This window comes from Podarcis muralis, chromosome 1 (genome assembly GCF_964188315.1).
Source record: "Podarcis muralis chromosome 1, rPodMur119.hap1.1, whole genome shotgun sequence".
Lineage (NCBI taxonomy): Eukaryota > Metazoa > Chordata > Lepidosauria > Squamata > Lacertidae > Podarcis > Podarcis muralis.
Window position 1 is genome coordinate 76,033,707 of NC_135655.1, and position 21,929 is coordinate 76,055,635.

Consider the following 21,929-nt stretch of genomic DNA (forward strand, 5'->3'; position numbering starts at 1 on the left):
TAATTTCCACAGAAATGCATCCCTGATGAGATCTTAGGATGAAGGTCATGATGGAGATGCTGGAAGCCTTACCATTCAGTAGAGGTTTCCTTTTTATTTAACGTCTCGCCTTACAACATGGATAATAGTTTGCAGCACTGTTTGCAATTGTGCCAGTAGATTCTACTGAGTAGAATTTCTATCTAACTTAGCTGCTCTCTGTCACAGGCTGAAAAGCAGCACAAACAAATCTTTGCTCATGCACAGTGAACTATATGAAAATGCACATAGCAGCAGGTGCTGTGCTGAAACCTCTCTAATTTAATTTTGAACAGTTCCCTTCCCCCATGAGGTCTCTCAGGAGCCAAGTAATGTCTCACTATCACCACCCAGTGGTTACGTTCAGGGGGAGGTCAGGGAGCACATCGAGGACGGAATTCTTTATCCATTCAGCAGCCAACCAGTTATAGCTTTTAGGATTAAACTGCCCCTACAGTTAAGCACACATTGGAGTGCCTCTACTTTTGGAGGCTTTTCCTCTTCCAGAGATTAAGGAGCTCGGCTGTGACATTTCAACACAAATCCTAATAAGGGCAGCAGACTGGCTTCCCATCTTAAGAGATGTAAAGGACAAAATCCCCCACAAACTCCTATTCCTTCTGCTTGCTCTCTAAGACGGAAATAAGGTAGACTAGACAAGTGGCATTGATTAAGGCACTGTGATCTACATGTGAGCTCTTCTCAAAGTCTCACTAGTGGGACATGGGGCAGAACTGATGGAGTGTTTTCACCTGGACCAAGTCCCACGTAGTTTGTGCAAATTAGGAAGGAAATATTATATTTCCCCTTCAATTACTTCAGTTGCCAACAGAAATAATAATCCAGAGTGACACAAATCAGTATCCTCTAAGAGCTAGAGCAGGGAAGCAAGTATCTTGTGTCATTGTGATGGGTGGGGATGTACTTAGGCCATAATTCCACATTTAATAATGTAAAGGCCACTGCCCAGTACAATTGGACAAGATGCTCACTCCCATACCTACCCATGTAAAATATGCTTCCCCAGGGACCCCTGTAATTAACAAAAGAGGCGCACCAAATGTCTTAGCACTCTGCATTCAAACACGTATCGCACCCCACCTCCCCTTGCTGTGGGATCCCCTGAAGTGGAGATCGAGCAGCGCTGGGTGTTGATAGCAGACTTGGACCTCACTACAACAAGATTCTCACGCATACCACTTTATATTCCTCATAAGCATAGATGTGGAAGGAAGCATAGGGATGCCTAAATACCTTTTAGCTGGTATCTGCTGAAATTGTTTGATTGTATTTAGGAAACATATACTGTATTAACTTCCTCCAGATTCTGCAGCAAATTATTTATTGATACTGTGCTTTAATGTCAACAACTTGTCATTCATCTTAGTTAAATTAAGTGACTAAAACTGATATGTTTTTTTCTTTCTCGGAACTAGAGAAACAGCAGCATTGCATCCTCGGGTTCTGTAAGTTAAACATTTTATATTGCTTAAAATGTAAATGTTTGTGGGTTACCCATTAGTGGGTAACATGTTATTGTAATGACAAACCCTTTTCCACAATAAGCATGTTTTAGGAAGGGGGTAGACAGCAGGCAGAGGGAGCCGGGGTGAAATTATATGGAATGGAACTATGGTGACTTAAGTTGAAGGCATATGGGTTGAAAGCCTATTATCCACTACAGCCCTTAAATGCACAGCAGGTGGTGCTATACAAGATCAATAGCACTTTTCTTTGATTCTGCCCTGAGGAGACTGGTAGGATCTTAAACTGTGTGGCTTTTAAACTCAGAATTGTAAGGAACAGCAGTGTTCAAGTTAGACATGGCTCTGATGCAAAATATTTGCCTGCCCCTAAAACCAGGAAAACACTATAGCACTGATCTTGCACTTGCATGTCTATTACTTTTTTACTCAGGACGCAAGGGAGAAATGTGCTAGGAGGAAGCCACGCTTGGCAAATCCACACCGTGATCAGCTCCCACCCGGAAACTGATGTCCCCACTGTGGAAGGACAAGTGGATCCAGAATTGGCCTCCACAGTCACTTACGGACTCATTGTTAAAACCGTGTTTATGGAAGACAATCTTACTCAGCTACAAGTGATCGCCAAAGAAGAAGAAGAAGATTACTTTTTTGTCACCTTTAGCAAGAGTGAACATGATAGTCAGCAAGACTGTGTCAACTGTCTCACCACCTGTTGCTGGAGCAACCTGCTGTCACTCTATCTAGCTCTTCAACTATCTACATCCTAGCACTGATACTGTGTGTCCACAAACAGAAAGATCTGTAGCTCCCTTGCTCCAAATTCAAGAAAGGCCGGGGAATCTCATGCATCTCTAAAATGTGCACATATACACAAAATAGATGCACAGCAATTAATTAGCTCCACAATATGAACACTACAAATCCCGAAATGCAGTGTACTTCAACCACAAAACAATTCATCCTGCCAAATTCTGATGGTCTCATTGCCCTATGGTGTGTATATGATATGCACATATTATAAGGGCTTATCCATGCCAGAGTTTAACATGTAGTTGCAGTTGTTTGCATTCCCATTTAATTTGCATCATCCACATGATGTTCCCCACAAACATAAGGTACCCTCCTGGTTTTCCCCTATAAATTTTTTTGCTGCTACCTTTTCCATGCCCCTACCCATCACCAGTTCTTTCTTGGCAGCAATGGTGTCTATCTCCAATGAGAATAACCACAGCTGCATATTTTTTCTTGTTTTTGGACTTGGTGTTCTGATAGGAGCACTCCTATGGAGGTGGCAGCTAATGAAAGTAGCAGCAAATGCCAGCAGCATCTTGCCGGCTTGGACGAGAAAAAGAACAAGCTGCAAACAGCAGCCTTTGGGTGTTGGAAGCCATTCACTCCGTGTCCACTACTTTCAAAAACCATGTGGGGTTCTTCCCCTGCCTGCTCAGCCCTCAAGTGATGGGAGAGTGGCTCATCTCCCCTCACAGACAGAGAGCCTGAGGAGAGCTGTAGCTCAGGGAGGGTGGCACATTCACTCACACACACACACACACACACACACACACACACACAAACACTACTCGTGAGATAAAATGGTGTTCATCTGTACCTGGCCCTTCTCTCACACAATTTCAGCAGTTTTAAGACAGACACTCACCTCTCCATGCCTGTCGTCACATTTCCCTGTATCCTGTAGCTTCACACCAAATGAACAATTAGAACTGGATAGGAACCTGTGGCTATCCAGATGTTGTTGGATACTTCCCATCAGCTTGAAGCAGCATGGCCATCTTCAGGGATGATGGGAGCATCATCAGATGTTCAGCAACATCTGGACAGCAATTGGTTCCACATCTCTGAACTGAGGTGTCCATTTCTGGAGGAGGGCCACTGTTAGACCCATAGATGGTATCTCACAGTAGAAGAAGTTCTTTCAGATCAAGAGATGCTCAGCAAGGTACAAAGGTCCACCCTTGGCTACAGTCAACATGAACAAGTCCCAACATTGATCTACATATCTCAGTGTTCTTGACTCTAACTGGGAGCAGAACTTCATACAGCAGAGGTAGCCAACAGTCCCTTGCCAGGTGTCCTGGACTACAGCTCCCATCAGCCCCATCCAGCATGGCAAATATTCAGGGACAATGGGAGTTGTATTCTACCATATTTGGGGGCACCATGGTAGATACAAAGCACACAGCACTGCAGGACACAGTAAGAACATTAATGGTGATTGCTGTTCTAAATTCAATTAATAACATAGCAATACAATACAGGACAATTATATACATTTTATTAAAAAAACAGATTTGTGTCTTTGATATGCATACCTTCTAAATATGCATATTTTACAACAATGGCTACTCACTTGAGCAGAACCTGTGAGCTGGCTAGTGAGGAATAATCACTTGTCTGGAAAGTGGGAGGTGCGCCCTCTTCCTTAAATGATGGGGGGTAACTGAAAGTATAAGTATTACATTCTTGCTCTCCACTGTATCTTTCCACTTAACATGAATTGTGGTGGGGTGAGGTGGGGGGCAGGGAATCAGCCCTGATAGACTGAAGGTGTTGCTTCTGTTTGAGCAAAGAAGACTTGCTTGATTGGGGACAAGTGATTTTGTGGTGGCATTTTGAGTTGTATTTGGTGAAACAGGAAGAATGTGTTAATATATGACTGACCGGGGGTGCATTTAAGAACACAGGATATTTCTAGATTCTTAAAACATTGATAGTTCCAACTTTTTGATTCTAAGGAAAAGAAACCCCAGAGGTTTACAGATAAACAAAAATGGAATAATGAAAATTTCCGCTCCTCAATTGGAAACTAGCATCATAAATAATTTATTGTATGCTCTCCACATCTAGTCTTGGGACACAGACAGCTCATAATTCCTGCACTCTACTGACCAAGACCTTGAGAATAGGAAGAATGCCAGAAAGACGGTGGTGGTTGTAGTAAGCTTGTTCAGAAAGATCATAACAGCAATTACATTGTGAAATATCCCAAGGAAATGTTCTGCAGTCATCCCATTGGAAGTGCACACACGTTGCAAGCAGTAATTCCTTTTTAAAAAATATGTGCATGTACAACAGTGCAGGATGGATGGAGAGAACCTGCAGGGAATGTCCTTTAAGGCTCTGCCGTGCATCATCTTAAGGGTGGCTATTCATGCCAGCCCTCTTGTTTATCTTCTGCATATAACATTTTAGCTGGCTGGCTGAGCAAGAAGCTCCACCAGAAATGGACAAAGCCTTAGAGAAGCGGATGGCTTAAAGGGACAAGAGAATCACAGTCCCTGACTTGTCAGGAAGCTTTGGGGTAAGCTGGGATAAACACCAGGGGATATTTAGGATCCCAGCAGTGTGAGAGAATCAGGAACTAGAAAACAGACTAGTCGGATTTGATATTTTCTTTCAGCTTATCCGAGCTTAAATGGAGTTCCCCTCCTTGTGTTTCAGAACTCTCTTCTGGAACTGAGCCAATGCTGAATATACGTATATTTGGTCTGCAACAGGGGGAAAGAAGGGAAATAGAGGGGAGTGTTTTAAGAAAGGTAGGGTGGTGGGTGAAGCCAGCCCAGCCTTAAATTTTAAGTAGCTATCCATCCCCTCACCTCTCCTCTCCTCCCCACCCCCATGAAGGCCAGAGCTATCTACCCATCCTCTTCTCAAACCCCATTCCCTCTGTCTGTGATGGCAAGAGGAGTGAGAAAACAGGGAAGGTGACTGGGCAACTGTGGTGCCACTTAGAATTTACTGCAGATTGGGGTCAGGCACTGCCAGTTGCTGACCCCTACATTCCCCCCCCCCCATTTCTTTAAACACATTCTGATTAAATGAGATGAGGGCTAGTTTACATGATTTTTTTTTTATCATTGCTTAGCACTTCCCTAGCATAAATGAGGATGCCACACAGCAGGAATGTCATATGCCATTGCAACCTGCAAAAAAATAAAAATAAACTTCACTCTCCACACGCTGGCCCATTGGCACCCAAGCAAACATGCCACATAAGCCGGTTAACAAACCGAATCACGCTGCTTTCAGTCAGGCTGTGTTAATATAGTGCAAGACAATTCCAGCGGCTTTTGCAAAAATTCTGATGTTCCTTCAAAAGAAAAGTTTATCCGGGTTGTTCATTGCACCAACACAATCTTCTCTCAGAAAGCAAGATTCCTATCAGATTTGCATCTTCAGATACTCTCCTGGGAATAAAAGTTAACGTGGCAGCTTAAAGCAGGGCTAGGAAGTTGCTATCAGGGTGTGCAGCGCTCTCCCAGCAAATCTATTTCTGTGATGCAAAGTCTCTGCTCAGTGCAGAAAGCTGAGTGCTTGCCTGCTAACCTACTTTATTCCAGCTGCAGTATCACTTTTATTAATGACACTGCCAGGCATAGGTGGACACCTCATCACGTGCACTCCTATGATGTGCATATTGATCCAGACAATTCTGTGTCACAGAACAACAATATCAGAACAAGAAACACCTTTACAACAGAGAATCCCTCTGCAAACCAAGCTGAACTTAGGTTTGAGCATGCAGACACCTTTAAGTGGAACAAGGGCAAACAATGAATTCTCAGACTCCAAAGCAGTATCTAAGCATGCATGCATTTGAACCAAATCGATAAAGAACACAGGAAATGGGGAACATGGGAAACATCTATATTTTCTTGGCCCTGTAACAACTCATCAATCAACTTAAGAGTTAGAAAGAGGGAGAGAGAGCCTTTCTGCACATTAGATAGAGAATGAAGTGGCAGAACTCTGGGTGGTACCACTTCATGGTGAAAGTGGGGGAGGGGGGTTCCATATTTTTGAATGCTCCTCACAAAAATGACTCTAATATGCAAGAAACTCAAACATCGGTGACAAAAATATGTGGAACCTTTCTCCCTGGTCTGTTAGTGGAGAAAGGAAGTCGCTTTGTTTTATTCTTTTCTACAGGACAGAACATTTCAGGTCTGTGGAACTCCTCCTCCTGCAGACTGAAGTGCAACAGTCCCGTTTTCTGCTGCCACCTCAGCCTACCACTTCATTCTGCATCAAGTGCACAACAGCACCCAGTTCTTCACTTTTGCCATTACACACTGCCCTGAAGTTTGGAGGAAAGCAAATCTATAGAATTTAGAGGCAACGCGGCGGGGGGGGGGGGGGAATCGCACCTGCACACATACTCACCCAGAAGAGGAGGTTGAACACAAACATGAGGTACTTAATGCACTGCAGGCAGTTGTGAGCCATGCTGCACCTCTTCAGTTCTAGAAGAAAAATAAAGGAGAGATCCAAGTAAAAGACCACATACTTGTTCCCCTTGGGGGATGTGTACTTAGCCTTGGTGGCCTTAGGGCCTGGGTTGGTATGGAATCCAAAAAAAGAGTTGCTCGCGGCCCCAAACTGGCCGCCATACATGCTGCTATAGCGACGGAAGGCGCCATTTGGAAAACTGTAATCCTTGCTGTCCAAAGAAGGGCTCCTGTGATAGGTTGATTCATCCGTGCTAGATCTGCGCATGGTGACGTCAAAAGTGTTCCGCAATTTTTTACTGACAATGATATTTGTAGGTTTGTTTTACTGGGAGTGGGGGGGCAGGTTGCAGGTGGTTTCCTTTATTTGGTTTCCCCACCCCCTATTGTTTTCTGCCAGCTGTTCTTTTGCCTACCATCCTGACAAGGAAGTCAAAAAAATAAAAAAGAAAAAAGATTGTGCTGTCAATGGAGCCAGTTGGCTAACAGAAGCCTGCTCAGCCAAGAGTTAGAAAAACAACACGCTTACTTGTTAAGAAGTCTCTCTTGCACAGCAAACATTCTCTTTGGTGTCACAATCGCCCCCTCCCCCCTGCTATCAAAAAAAGAAAAGCAAAAGAGAGAGATACTATACCCAAACAAATTGTTTTGCTTTGGTTTTTTTAAAAGAGAGAGAGAGAAAAAAGTGATCTCGTTTTTGTTTTATCCCAAATGCCATTTAAAGTCTTGACTCCACATTGCCTCTCAAAAACCAAAAACCAGGGATGCTGCACGGAACGGAGGCTAAGAACAAGAGGGATTATCCAAAAGGCAAGCAGCTCCCGTGCCCGGCTCCTCTTGGACACATTGCTTTGCCCAGAGATGCTCAGTTCCCTTTAAATGATCTCCCCGTCTCCCTTCGCACAGAGGAAGCCCACGGCAGGAAGAAAGAGCGACCCGTGCTTCATTCACGGCGCTGTCACTCCTTAGAGATTCCAATCCAGTCATGCTCTCCCTGTGCTACTAACACAGTCCCAGCTCTCCTGGTCCATTCCTGCATCTGAAGCGAGAGGCAGGAGGAGAGACGCTTTTCTTTACTGTATCTCATGAATGCCTGCTCAGCACTCTCTCCGGCTCATGCCCCCCTCCCTAGCCAATCAAATTTACTCTCACGCTACGCTACTCTCCCTCCCTCCCCCCTCCCTCCATCACCTTCTTCAAAAAAACAAAAAACACTTCCCCTCTGTTTCTTCACAGCAAATCCTGCATGAGATGCTTTTAACCAATCGGTGCACAGGTGAAGAAACTACTGCATGTGTCTCCGGATTTAACCAGAGACGTTCCCAAAGATAATTGCATTCTCACTCTGTCCGGTGTACGGGGTGGGATTTTAATCATCCCGGCTGCCATTGGCTCCTTAGATTTATGGTCCCTTAGGAAGGAGCCACAGAATTTACAGGTGTTCTAAGTGTAATTGCCCTCAAAAGCAGGGAGCGTATTAAGTCTTGTAGGAGGCACTTGTTTATGGAGGAAAGACTCCTAAGCTTCCCTGGAGATTCTGCTTCCCTCTTCATCCCCCATCCCTGCACCCCTAAACTTCAATGACATGCCTGGGCAGCTGCTGAGATGATCCCTTACTGTGGAGAGGTCTGTGTTTCTCTTCTTCATTGTTCTGATCCAACACATCACTCGCTTGATTGTCCTGACAGCTAAGTTTCTCTCTCAAATAGCCCCCTCACAGCAGATACCCAGAACTCCCAATTCAGTGCAAAAAAAAAAAAAAATGCCAAAAATTGCTCTGAAAAATTGCTTCCTCTCCTCACTCTGGGAAGCTCACCCCATGACCCTGGGCCAGTCGCCACCTCTCAGCCTAGCATACCTCACAGGGGCGCTGTGAGGATGACATGGGGGTGGGGCATGCATGTTGCCTTCAACTCCACAGAGGAAAAACAGGACATATATGTTATAAATGGATCAATGAAACAAAACATAGAGACTGCATGCCACCTCCACTGTACGACTGATCCAACAAAGACCCTGGGTTGGCTTTGTGGATGGGAACAAGCATGGGTGATACTACTTTGGGCAAGTGAGGGTCAGGGGTGGATATGCTTCCCCCCCCCTTATATAACTAAGAAGGGGTACTTCTAGTACTGACTGCAGTGGGTAGTCTCTCCATTTACAGGTTAGGGAGCCTCCATCTACACCACCAAACTGGCCAGGTCCAGGGGGTGGGGTGGGGTCTCTTCCATCTGTTACTTAATTCAGCAAGCAGTAGGGATTTCAGGCTTACATGGGAGGAAAGATTATCTTATGGCCATGGTCCAGGCAAATGACTCTGGGAAAGAAAACCAGATCATGTTCGGCTGCCAAGATGCCACATTTTGCCAGTTCTCTTGATTTCATCACAAACAGGACCATTGCTGGTGCTTCCATAAAGCTCTAATGTGCTAGAGACACTAAAATAAAGCATGAACATCAAGAATAGCCCAGACCTGCAGAGAAAAGTGTGGGAAAGCCATACAGGGCAAAGCAAAACCATGGAAAGTAAACACACACACACACACACACACACACACACACACAGAAAGAGACAGACAGACAGACAGACTTATCTTCGACTTTCTTTGATTTCTTTTTCTTTTTGAACCACTGGAGTCAGCAATACTATAAACAGCTTTCTATGCTTTGCCTTTGTAGTGAACAAAAGTGTAGTGCTTAATTCTTCCTTCTCCCCCCTTTTGTTCAGGGCATTTCACTAACGCTGCATGCATGTCCACCATGGGTGCTATTTTTTGGCAAGTTTATACAAGCTTCAGTTGAGAAACTGTGTCTTTGCAGTTCAGTCTGTGTGGTGTTGACTGGCACTGAATATGCACAGCTCATAGTCCTATGGTGTACTAATGTCCCTCGGGATTAGGAATCACTGATACAATACACACATCACATGAAATATATCATTGGGCAGCAGGAGGAAGCGACTGGTTAGCAATTTAAACACCTTGATGCAGAAAGAACATACACAATCTGAAAGCAGATCTCTTTCCCGAATCATCTTTGTTGGGGAGGCAATCAGAGAATTTGACTTAATTAAACAGTAAAATAGAAAAAGAATAGAAGATAGAATCATTGAATTGTAGAGTTGGCAGGTACCCCAAGGGTCATCTAGTCCAACCCCCTGCAATGCAGGAATCTCAGCTAAAGGATTCCTAACAGATGGTCATCCAACCTCTGTCTAAAAACCTCCAGTGAAGGAGAGCACAACACCTTCCGAGGTACTGTTCCCCTGTTGAGCAGCTCTTACCATCAGAGAGTTCTTCCCAATGTTTAGTTGGATTCTCTTTTCTTGTATTTTGAATCCATTAATTTGGGTCCTACCCTCTGAAGCAGCAGAAAACAGGCTTGCTCCATCTTCCACGTGACAGCCTTTCAGATATTTGAAGGTGGTTATATCATATCATATCATATATCATATCATATCATATCATATCATATCATATCATATATCATAATATCACATCATATATCATGATGTTGCAAGCCATCTCTGCAAGGTCATCCTTGCAAGGCATGTACTTGTTTGAACTACAAGGAATTTATTAAAAAGACAGGCATTCAGCTGTTGTCTCTTTCTCCAACCCAAATGGTCTTATCAAACACAAACATAGATACTGGGTGGGATTAAACTAATGAGTCCTATCAGTGGAAGCCCTGCGGGCTCCTAAAGCTCAGCATGTTGTCCAAACCCAATCTTGCAGTTAAGCTCTCCCCTCACTAAGCATGAGCTGGGGCTAGAAACAAACCTTTGCTACAAACCTACAACAAGCATTTGTGTTTTATCTACTTCCTAAATTCCTCCTTCAAATCCAACAAGGCTCCCTTGGTGTCTTTCCCCCTTTTTCTCCAGTTGCCTTAGTACCACCAGCAGGTGACTCCTTATTCTATCCATCCTGATTCCGTTTGTCATCTGTAGATTTAACCAAACAGTTGCCAGACTAATCTTTAGTGTGATCCTTGTAATTAGCAGTTGTTGTTTTTTCCTTATTCTGTCACAAACAGTTTATTGGATTACTGTGATACTGGCTCTTCATTTCAGTGTTAATTCTCTATACATCAATTGTTAAGTTTTCCCCATGGTGCACTGTGAACCTTGATGCAAGCCTGAAACATGTGTAGTTCTGCCTGTTAACACATGTAGTCACTGACAGCAGTAGACACACAGTAAGAGTTCCTGATATATTTCAGTCATATGTCTACTCTGACAACGCACATTACACACTATGCACCATCTCCCTCAGAAACACAAAGATGATTATTATTTCTAATGAGGAATAAGCAGCCCTTGCAAATTATCCCTATAAAGAAACTGAAGTCCTGCACTCATACTAATATCAATAATAAAAAGAAGTGCATATCACATTTGGCTTATTGTGCAAGCCAATTTCTGCTCAGAAGAGTCTCATTGTTAGATGTTTCTATACTCCTCCTGCATGCAGTTACAGCGGCAATGTAATTTATATGCTAGCCATCATGCATGCCGGTGCATCTTCTAACCTGGGAGATCAGCTAAGGTTCAAAGCAGCAGCAATTCAAAGGTACACGTACGGTACAAATGCTCTCACTGTCTAGTACAAAGCATTCAATCAAGCACAAAAATCAGTGTTAACTCTCAATAGGTACTATAGTCCCCGAGACAGCAACCATTTTCAAGGAGTCTTAAAAGCAGAGATTTCAAGGTGGGAGTAAAGAATGGAATTCAAACAATACAATATTAGCTTGTAGAAGTAATAGTCCTATGCTACCATCTCCACAATGTTTATTGTCCGCTCCAGTCTGCCTTTAAAGCAGGTTGATTCAAAGTGACCTCTGTCTCACATAAACAAAGCAAGAAAAATGAAACAAAGCTGTTATACACTGCTGAAGTTTCTATAAGTAGCTACAACTTCCGTTTCGCACCAACACAGGGCATTTTCACAGGTTACACTAAGAAAAAGAATCTCCCATGCCCTGCATCCTTAAAATAAAAGAAAAAAAGATGAGCAATTGGCAAACTATGTTTTCTTTTTAACAACCCAAAAAGACCCTTAAAGGTAAAGGTACCCCTGCCCGTACGGGCCAGTCTTGCCAGACTCTAGGGTTGTGCGCTCATCTCACTCTATAGGCCGGGAGCCAGCGCTGTCCACAGACACTTCCGGGTCACGTGGCCAGTGTGACAAGCTGCATCTGGCGAGCCAGAGCAGCACACGGAACGCCGTTTACCTTCCCGCTGGTAAGCGGTCCCTATTTATCTACTTGCACCCGGAGGTGCTTTCGAACTGCTAGGTTGGCAGGCACTGGGACCGAACGGCGGGAGCGCACCCCGCCGCAGGGATTCGAACCGCCGACCATGCGATCGGCAAGTCCTAGGCACTGAGGTTTAACCCACAGCGCCACCCGCGTCCCCAAAAAGACCCTTACTATGAAGCAAAATAGGATGATTGTGCATAAAGGAAGATAACCTGGCTGTAGAGACTTCCAATGCATGCATGGGAATAGAAGATCTCTGCTGGATCAAAGAACAAAGGCCCATGTAGTCCAGCATCCTGTAATCACAGTGGCCAATCACATGCCTATGAGGCTGGCATCCTCTTGGCCTTCGTAGTACCTTTCCTTACTAATGGTATACAATCTATCTTAGCTTCCATTATTGTGGTTTTTAATAACCTCTAAGCATTCTGGAGAGATTTGACCATATTGTCTTTCTCTTTCATTTTACCAATCCTCTCATTTTTGAGATGTTTCCTCTTTTGAAGTCAAAGGTTTTAGCAACTGTCCACTTACATAAATATTGAATTTGATAGCACTGTGGTCACTGTTTCCAGTGGTTAAACCACACTTACATACTATATTGCAGCAGATTCTGGGCACCATTTAATATCAAGTTCAGAGTTGCCACCCCTTTGGTTGGTTCCATGACCAACCAACTGTTCTAAGGCATCTTTTACTCTCTTTACAATCAATTAATCTCATTATATATAAGGGTCTGGTGACTTCTGTTTCAGTGTATCTGAAGAAGTGTGCATGCACACGAAAGCTGATACCTAAAACTACTCAGTTGGTCTCTAAGATGCTACATTATAATTTTTTAATTCTTTTGGAAGGATTCTTTTAAAGACTTTTTTAGATCATATAACTTTTTTGAAGACTTGATTCTTTTAAGGGAGTTTTTAGGTTTTTAAGAAGAGTCTTTTTAACTATCTTTTTAAAGAATTGTTTTAATTTATTTTTACTACGACAGACCAACACGACTACCTACTTGACTCAAGGCATCTAGATTATCAATAAATTGTACCTCTTTGGCATAACTTTGACACATATCTACCCAGTTTGCGTGGGATTGCCTGAACCCATCAATTACTACAATATTTCCTTCTTTTGACATCTCCTTGATGTCATTCTCCTTCTCAAGATCACACTGGGCATTTTGGTCAATGGGGTGGAGGGGCAATGATAGCTCTTTCCCAGCACTAAATTAATACTGGGGGCTTGTATCATCATCCTTAGCAATTATTTGGAAGAGTTTTGCTGCCCTGAAGTTTCCAGATTGTTGGACTCTATGTTTTCTTTGATGTGCAGGGTGGCACCACCTTCAACATGCCTGTCTTATAGCATTTGCATCCAGAAATAATCACGCCATATTGCTTTTCTCCATTCCCCAGATTTCCATTATACTTGCTATTGCTATTGCTATGCTTTCCTTTAAAACCCAGTCCTCCAGCTCTTCCATCTTGGCTCAAAGGCTTCTAGAATTAGCATATAAATACCTATGAATGGTGTCAGTCTCCAAATGTCTCTGGCATATGAATTTTGCCTATCTGTGATTGGGCCTCTTTGAACTGCTGTCATATCCTTCTGCACATTTGTTGCCTGGTTTCTCCAGTTTGGACGTGTGTGTGTGTGTGTGTGTGTGTGTGTGTGTGTGTGTATGAAGCAATCCTATGCATTTTTACAAAGGAGTATTGGAGCTTACGCCTACTTTTCCATAAGGAAAAGTTAACAAAGCAATGACAACCACACCAGTTTGATTAATTCTCATGATGTCATATAATGGAAATCATACTGAACTGAACTTTGTTCAGCTGAACAGGTTATTAGCTTCCTTTATGAAAGTCCTGGTCTGAGGAATAACTTTTAAAAATTAACTTTGGCAACAGCAGATTTTATCCGTGCCGCATTAAAAATGTTTATTCCATTTAAAAGTAGGCGGCCAGTGTGGCAATAAGCTCAAAGAGCATGAATTTGATGGTAAAGCACATTGAAAAATGATGGGCATTCCAAACTATAATCAGCTTATAAAAAAAGTTTCACTGGAGCTGTTAACATTAAAATGGAAACATGAAACAATCTGGTGGTTTAGTGAAGACTATCTGAAAGAAAAACAATACGTAAAAATAATACTAAACATTAACATGAAAGAGGAATGCACTGGAATCAGAGGAAACAAACCCAAGAAGCCAGCTGCCTAGCGTCCAATCAGTACTTCCCTCTTTCTTCCTGGATGTGGCTTCTCTCATCCAAAAATACCTTCAGAACACAGCAGGGGTTCTTTTTCTCCCTGACAACTCTGAAGCCACTCAAATGGAAGAAAAGAAGTTCCCCTTCTGATGAATATTCACAGAGGGGTGTTTGCTTTCCTGGGATGCTGCACACAAGCTTCTGTATGCAGACTCAGGGTTTTCCATGCATGCATGCATGCATGATATTCTTGGTTTCAGAAGAAAATGGCAAGGTTCGCTGCATGTAAAGAATTTGGTCCGAGGAATGTAATACGCTATATATAAATTGGTCACATATAGACATGGAATCTACTCTTGCTACATATTGTACTGTAGTACACACACAGCAAAACACTGGTGCATTTAAAAAACAACTTATTAGAAAGCACGTATGTGTGTTTTGGCCTCTATTAACTTTAGTTTCAGCTTTCCTTGTGGAAAAGAGATAGCTTCTTCATAATTAGAAACCTTGCCCCTTTTATGTGTTGGTAGGGAATAATTCTTTGGAATCAAGCCAACACAAATAGCTGCTGGGGCAGTAAAAAAAGAAGCAAAATGAAATGGCTTAAGTCCATCTCTCTTACACACACACAAAGCAATGGAAGTGTTCCTGATGAAGGTGAATAAAATAAACTGACATTTGAACCCCGTTGAATGCCATCAGTTTGGTAATCTCAGAAATGGTTTAGGCCTCTAAACTGGAATTTTAAATGGCAAGATGTAAATTAGGTCAACTTCTGTCACTGGTTCCTTTTATGGAATGTTTCCTTTCTTAACCTGGATTAATGTATGGGCAGAAAAAATGAGTTTATTCATTCTCCTGGTAGGAAGAATTGTGTAGTTGGTTAGAGATGTCATACATGAAGGAAGAGGGGGAACACACACACACCGTGACACAGCTACACAGGTATGACAACCACAGAATATGTTGACTGTGCATATTTCGATTAATCGTCAAACAGAAAAAAGTAACTCATGAACGACCACTAGAGCAAGATATATGTGCAATATATATTTCGTGTGTCTGGCCTTATATAGCTACTACTTTCACATTTTTCTGTCCCCCAGCACTGGCCACTTTAGGAAAAAATCTTAAATTATCAACATTCTGGAACAGAGCATATTTCTTCTTTTGACAGTATCAGTACAAACTGTAAAGCAAAAAAATGAATGGAAGTTACAGGAGAACAGTGTTCGGTGGATTGGAGCCATTTTTATTTTGAGACAACAATTTCAACCCTTTTGGGGTGGGGACCTATTTTGTGGCCAAAAGGCAGGTTAGATATAGTCATACAATGCCCTGTGCATGAGGAAGTTTGTATACTTTTGCCATGGAACTATGATGTGAAGAAAGTTAAATACACATGTGAGAGATATGACGATTTTCAGAAGCTGAAAGAGGAAGAAGAGCTCAAATACCTGCCATATTCTGAGTTCTGTTTGTTGGTCTGCCAACCATGTAGAACTGACAGCAGCCCCAGGGAGACACACAACTCTCCATCTCACTGCAGGTGCTATACTAAAATGGCAGCTGGGTCAGTCCCGTGTGTGACACAGGGTAGCCATAAGAATGCTTTCAAAAACAGAAATACAAAACTTGCATCCAAAACACTTTTACATGTGGAAAAATATTTGACCACCAAATATTTCCTAACCTTGTTGAAATCAACATCAACATTCCTTTTCTGACATTTACATCCAAGGATTTAGTTCAGGAAAGTATATCTCTGCAGTTTCAAATACAGGGCAGTTTCTATAGTCTATACATATTACAAGGTGGGGTAGAAGTGTTTTGCTCTAGTAATAGTGAAGGATTCAAAGTCCATTTCCCTCTATTGATTTCTTATTCTCTTCACATTCTGACAGGAGCTGAATGTGTGAATACACTTCACTGACAGGTGTGGCATGTGAGAGGATATAAAAGCTCTACCTGCGGATTTCATCTGTGATAGCTCATGCACCATGTGAAGCTGGATCCATTAACATGATGAACATAGAGCTTCTTACATGTACTGGTTTTTGGATTTGTTTTTCAGACCTAAATTGTTTTAACTGTAAATTGTTCTCAGTATGTTTATACTATAAGCTTCCTTGGAAGCCCTTTTAACAACAACAACAACAAAACAACTTATTTATTTATTTATTTATTTATTTATACCCCGCCCATCTGGCCAGGTTTTCCCAGCCACTCTGGGCGGCTCCCAATAGAATATTAAAAACACGATAAAACATCAAACATTAAAAACTTCCCTAAACAGGGCTGCCTTCAGATGTTTTCTAAAAGTCCAATAGTTGTTTATTTCCTTGACATCTGATAGGAGAGTGTTCCATAGGGTGGGTGCCACTACTGAGAAGGCCCTCTGATTGGTTCCCTGTAGCCTCACTTCTCGCGGGGAGGGAACTGCCAGAAGGCCCTTGGTGCTGTATCTCAGTGTCCGGGCAGAACGATGGGGGTGGAGATGCTCCTTCAGGTATACTGGGCCAAGGCCATTTAGGGCTTTAAAGTTCAGCACCAACACTTTGAATTGTGCTCGGAAACGTACTGGGAGCCAATGTGGGTCTTTCAGGACCGGTGTTATATAGTCTCGGTGGCTGCTCCCAGTCACCAGTCTAGCTGCCACATTCTTGATTAGTTGTAGTTTCCAGGTCACCTTCAAAGGTAGCCCCACGCAGAGTGCATTGCAGTAGTCCAAGCAGGAGATAACTAGAGCATGCACCACTAACTAAGGGGCAGCCTATAAATATAGTAAATAATAAACACAATCATGTCTAACACATTTCCTACAGTAAGCATGCCCTTGCGTGTTATGATGTAAGAAGAGATTCTATGTCAAATATGTGCCATAACTTCATACTTACCTACCATATCAGAGCCAGACATTGTGTCTCTTGGGATGAGTAAAACACTTATTGCCTGTTGTATTTGCTCTTTCTTTGGGGCCAGGAGAGCTAACATAAGCCATGCCACCACCATTTTATTTTATTTATCTGTCTCATTAAAGTTCTCATCCAGCAAACAAACTGCAGTGAAAGAAATATGTTCTTTGGAACACTGCGTCCAATTTCTGGGAGAGAGGGAGATGGTGCTAGCAGGCAAGCAGGCACTAAAAGGACTCTGCAGGAGCAGTGGTCAAATATTTAAGAGGCCCCAAAGACTACTTTTTATTGCTAATTAAATAAAAAGTACTCTGTGATGACATTAATTTCATATAACACACCTTTATCAACAACAACAGTATTCAAATGACTGAACTCTGGAGGGCAACAGCTCAAATACTGGGGCAAGTGGGGAGAGGCAAACACCTTGTTGTTTTTCCAAGAGAGGAAAAATCCACTTTAATTCTTGGCCAAAAGAATTATGAGCTACACTTCTGAGTATTCATGTTCCCCATCCACAAAAGGGAAATAGTCAATTGGTACAAATGGTAAGGAGCTAGAATGGAGGGTATGAGAAATCTAGGTTCAGATTCAAAATTGGCTAAACTTCCTTCCTGGGTTTGGTAAATTAAGATTGGTTCACACATCCTTTTTCCTTAAGTTGTGAAGTCAAGCTGACATTCCCAGTAGGTTTGGGTATGCCGAATGGATCTTGTGGATGTTTCGTTCAGATCACACTCTACTAGATTTTTGGCAAGAGAGTTGAACAGGCACATGCCGAGTGGTGACCTGATTATGCGTGGCAACATTTGCAAGCCTAATTCAACACACGGAAATCTTTTTTAAAAGTCAACTTGCATTAACTTTGCAACACAAAAACCACATGAATTAGCTTCTCCCCGAACATCACTGCAACATTTCCCACTCTGTGGCTGTCTTATTCACTCTGTGAAAATGCAGGACAAAACCACTTTGATCAGACGCTAACAATGATGGACCACAGTGTGCTCTAGAGCAAAACACACACACACACCCAGCCATACGGTCACTACTTACAACAAAAATTTGGCCTGCCAATTGGGACCAAGTTTGCTGAAAAGAGTAGGAGGGGTTTGTGTAGATGTTTCTTGCTGTGCGTAGGACCTGGGTACTGGCTTCGTTTTTCCTTCCTTCTATGGGTTTTCTTTTTAGAGAATCCTCTTAACTATAGGTGCTAACCTCTCATCCAGGTTTCAAGAGCCTTTGCCTTTGGCATGGCAACTCTATCCCCTTTTGAGTCAGTAAGCAATCATTCATTTTGTGGATGTCTGTATTGGTGCCACACCTACATCTCTATGGATGACTGAAACCAATCCTTCCTTTGCACTGGCTGTGATTCCCAGACCTTTCATTATCTTGAGCCAATGCACTTGCCTCCCCTTAGAAAGCAGATTGTGCTGTTTGCTCAATATCCATTAGCAACAATAGCCAGAAGGGACATAATTTCCCCACTGCAGTTAATGGACTCCTGGCAAATATCTTTAGCAATAACCACAGTATACACAGAGACTCCCTACCTTGGCAGAGTAGAGGAGGGGAGGCTAGAGAAGGCTCTATACATGTTAGTCATACCCACCTAGTTCTTCCAGAGTCATGTACTGCATTTTTATGGACATACTGGTCCATGACCCAACTTTATATTTTAGCACTTTTCAGAATTTAGACATACTTGGAGCAGTGTTCCAAGAACCATCATTTCTGAATCCTATGCACCTGTTTTCTTAACTATAATTTTGTCCTGGTAGACAATACATTGAAGTTAACTTGAGTATTTTGGGCCGTAATTATTGAATAGCCATAATAACATGTAAACAGAAGCACACATCAAGGCAAAAATTAGGCAGTATGTTTCAAACAGAATTTTAATATGAATTTTTAGAGCTAAACTGTTCATTGCCATCGTTGTGGGGGGCAGGGGAGGACTGAATAGAAATTAGATGAAGAAAAGCCTTTGCTCATATGGGAGTAATTTTTTCCATAGCTGGATGAACTATGTAACTCCAGTTTATTCATACTTTTTCTTAATAAAGCACTGCAGACATCAGAAAATTAATAACCAACGGAAGGTAAAACAGGGGATAGCCCCAGTTTCATAGGTACAAGATCCAATCGATCTGCTATTCTTGCATCAATCTAACTTCCTCTGAAGTTCCTGAACAGCCACAGCAAACCCCCCCCCCCCCCGCCAACTCCACAGCACTAAAGCTATTTTAGACAATTCAGATACAAAATGCTGATGATCTAATAGGCTTTCAACTTCATTCCAGGTACAGTATGTAAGATGAAATATAATAGATAATTACACATTTTTTTGATGGGTCAAGCTCCACAGAGAGTTATTCAATTTCTTTAGCTTGCTTTACAACATACAAAAACCTGAAAAGGAGATCTGAAAAACACACAAATGCACGTTTAACAAATGGGGAGTTTTTAATGCCCAAATGGAAACTAGGCACAAAACTCTCTGTGCTTTCAGTAAGAGCTACAAGACAATTTGTCCTTTGTGCCTTTGAAAATCTCCACCAATCTAATTAATGCTTAATGCAAACATTTCTTCCCATAGCTAGATTGTAAATTATTCAGTACTATAGTGGCTTTGAGAATTCACTCTTAGAAGTTGCTATTCTCCCTGTGTTTAGGTCCCAATAGGCACAAGGATTTTTCTTTCTGCTCTTGAAACAGATGACTTCCAAAATGGCTTTATTAACATTTCCAGCTCAAATAACACTATGCATGGTGGTGATGGGGCACAGATATTGTGGTTGTGCATCAAGGCCCCAATTTGCAGTTCAAAGTAGAGATAAAAGAGCACCCCCGTGTTTGCAATGAAAGGGGTCTAGACTTTGTACACATAACAAACAAGCATACACAAAGTCCCTGGGCACTCAAGAACAGCTCACTACCCTCCTGCTGCCTTCTCTGCCTTCCCCTCCCCAAAGGCAGAGAGGTTTACCTTCAGGTAGGCAAACAGGGGAAGGTGCATGGCTCAGTGGAAGAGCAGCTGCTTTGCATGCAGAAAGTTCCAGGTTCAATCCCTGTCAACTGCAAGTAGAGCTGGGAAGGATTCCTGCCTAAAGCCCTAGAAGGCCTCTGCCAGTCAGGGCAGATGATTCTGAGCTAGATGGAACAACAGTCAATCTCAGCATAAGGCTGCTCCCTCTGAAAAATAAAAGGCAGAGGTGACTGTGGGAATGCCCTAACAGCACCTTTTCCTGCTGGGAATTGGCATATATAGGTCAGAAGCTGGAAAACAGGAGTGCCGAACCAAAAAACAGGACATTCTGGGACGCAAACAGAAGCCGGGATTGGCTTCTGCGATTCCGGGATGTCCTGCTTAAAACAGGACAGTTCAATGGTATGCAAAATGCGAAGCCAAACCATGGCTTGGCTCAACACAGCACAGCAGCAAAACAACTAGGGAGGAGCAAAGTGGTCTCAATCTCATCCCCAGGAGCCCACATAGCTTGCACATACTAAAAGTATGGTTTGGCACAGCATGACGTGCAATCCAGGTCAATATCAGGAAAGGACTGTACAAAGCAGGAGAGTTCCCAAAAGCGTCAAGGAACCTAACAGGAAAAGTCCCAGCTTCCCACACCCCTCAATATGCCAAAGGCCCTGCTGATATCCCTTTGAGGTGTAGAGGTTAGGCCAAGTTATCAAAAGGAACGCATGCAGAGGTGTTTTCTCTTTGTGTGCTTAACTTCCTACTAAATAGATGGATTTTGTCAGGGAACTGATTTGTAAATCTGGGGATTATCCCCGGGAAATGGGGAGGTCTGGTAGCCTTAGCTTAGTGGGCAACCAAAAAGCAGGAGCAGAAAGAGTAGACCTGGGTTTCATTCTTTTTGATATATTTGATATAAAATACCTGGAGACTGTTAAATGATCTTCCAAGCACCTAGGTGGTCCGATTGTGTCCTATCTGTTGGGAAAATAAGTTTACTGGTAGTACAAAACTTGTAGCCCTATTTGTTACTGAGAGTATTCTTAATTGCTCAAATTGTTCATAGTTTACAATTATATTCACCAAGTTGGCATTCTTTTCTTTGGGTGGTAGTCTTCCCTACTTGTGCAAGGACACATGCAAAGGGATTAATTGTAGTTCTTCCCAATAACAATGAGGAACAATAATAATTAATTGCTCTTGTTTGTGAGCCTGTACATGTGGCAGATAGCACCACTCCATGGATTAAAACACACAGAGATTCTAGTGTATGCATTAAACACACAAGTCCATCCTGGGACTTTATTCTATGCAAAACACTAACAGCAGATTAACTGAAGCTCACAGGTTTTTTTATTATTATGCGCTAAAGCTAGAATCCTGCAGTTTGAACTGGTACTGCAGAAGAATGGACAAAGGTATTCTTCCTGCCCTCTGCCTGTTGGCCTAGCAGGCTTTGGTCCTCAGCCAGCCCCAAAGCAGCAGTTCATATTATTCCGGTATAATGGATGCCAAAGAACTGCAGGTGCTTAACTGCTGGGCTGCAAATGATTCCTCCTCCTCCTCAGCAGCATCTCTGGCAGAGTTCAGGCCCTTCCTTCCGGAAGGCAAACAGCCAAGGTGTTCCAGAGGTCACCTCACACTGTTAGCTTCAGCTTCTGATCCATATTCACAGTGAATGCCCATTGCATTACAAAAAGGACATTGTTATGTTTACTATTTCTTCCTGAGCAGTAATGGGCATTGGATGGATACTGCAGCCAAGGCCAGATTTACTATAATCTTCCCTGTGCAGTAAACA

The 21,929-nt window shown here is 42.6% G+C and overlaps 1 protein-coding gene across 11 annotated transcripts in view; it reads right to left on the reverse strand.

Annotated features, from left to right (window-relative positions):
- Positions 1–21,929, reverse strand: part of TSPAN4 (tetraspanin 4) — a 506,481-nt gene that overhangs the window by 188,337 nt on the left and 296,215 nt on the right. For 8 of the 11 annotated variants that reach the window (XM_077931590.1, XM_077931616.1, XM_077931619.1 and 5 more), the window contains one exon: positions 6,687–6,766. The exons of 2 other annotated variants lie outside the window; for them this stretch is intronic. In XM_077931590.1, coding sequence (XP_077787716.1) covers positions 6,687–6,749 — 63 coding nt within the window. In that variant the 5' untranslated portion in view covers positions 6,750–6,766. Of the gene's footprint in view, positions 1–6,686; positions 7,835–21,929 lie in introns of those variants that run through there. One more of the 11 variants, XM_077931591.1, reaches the window with a different exon arrangement.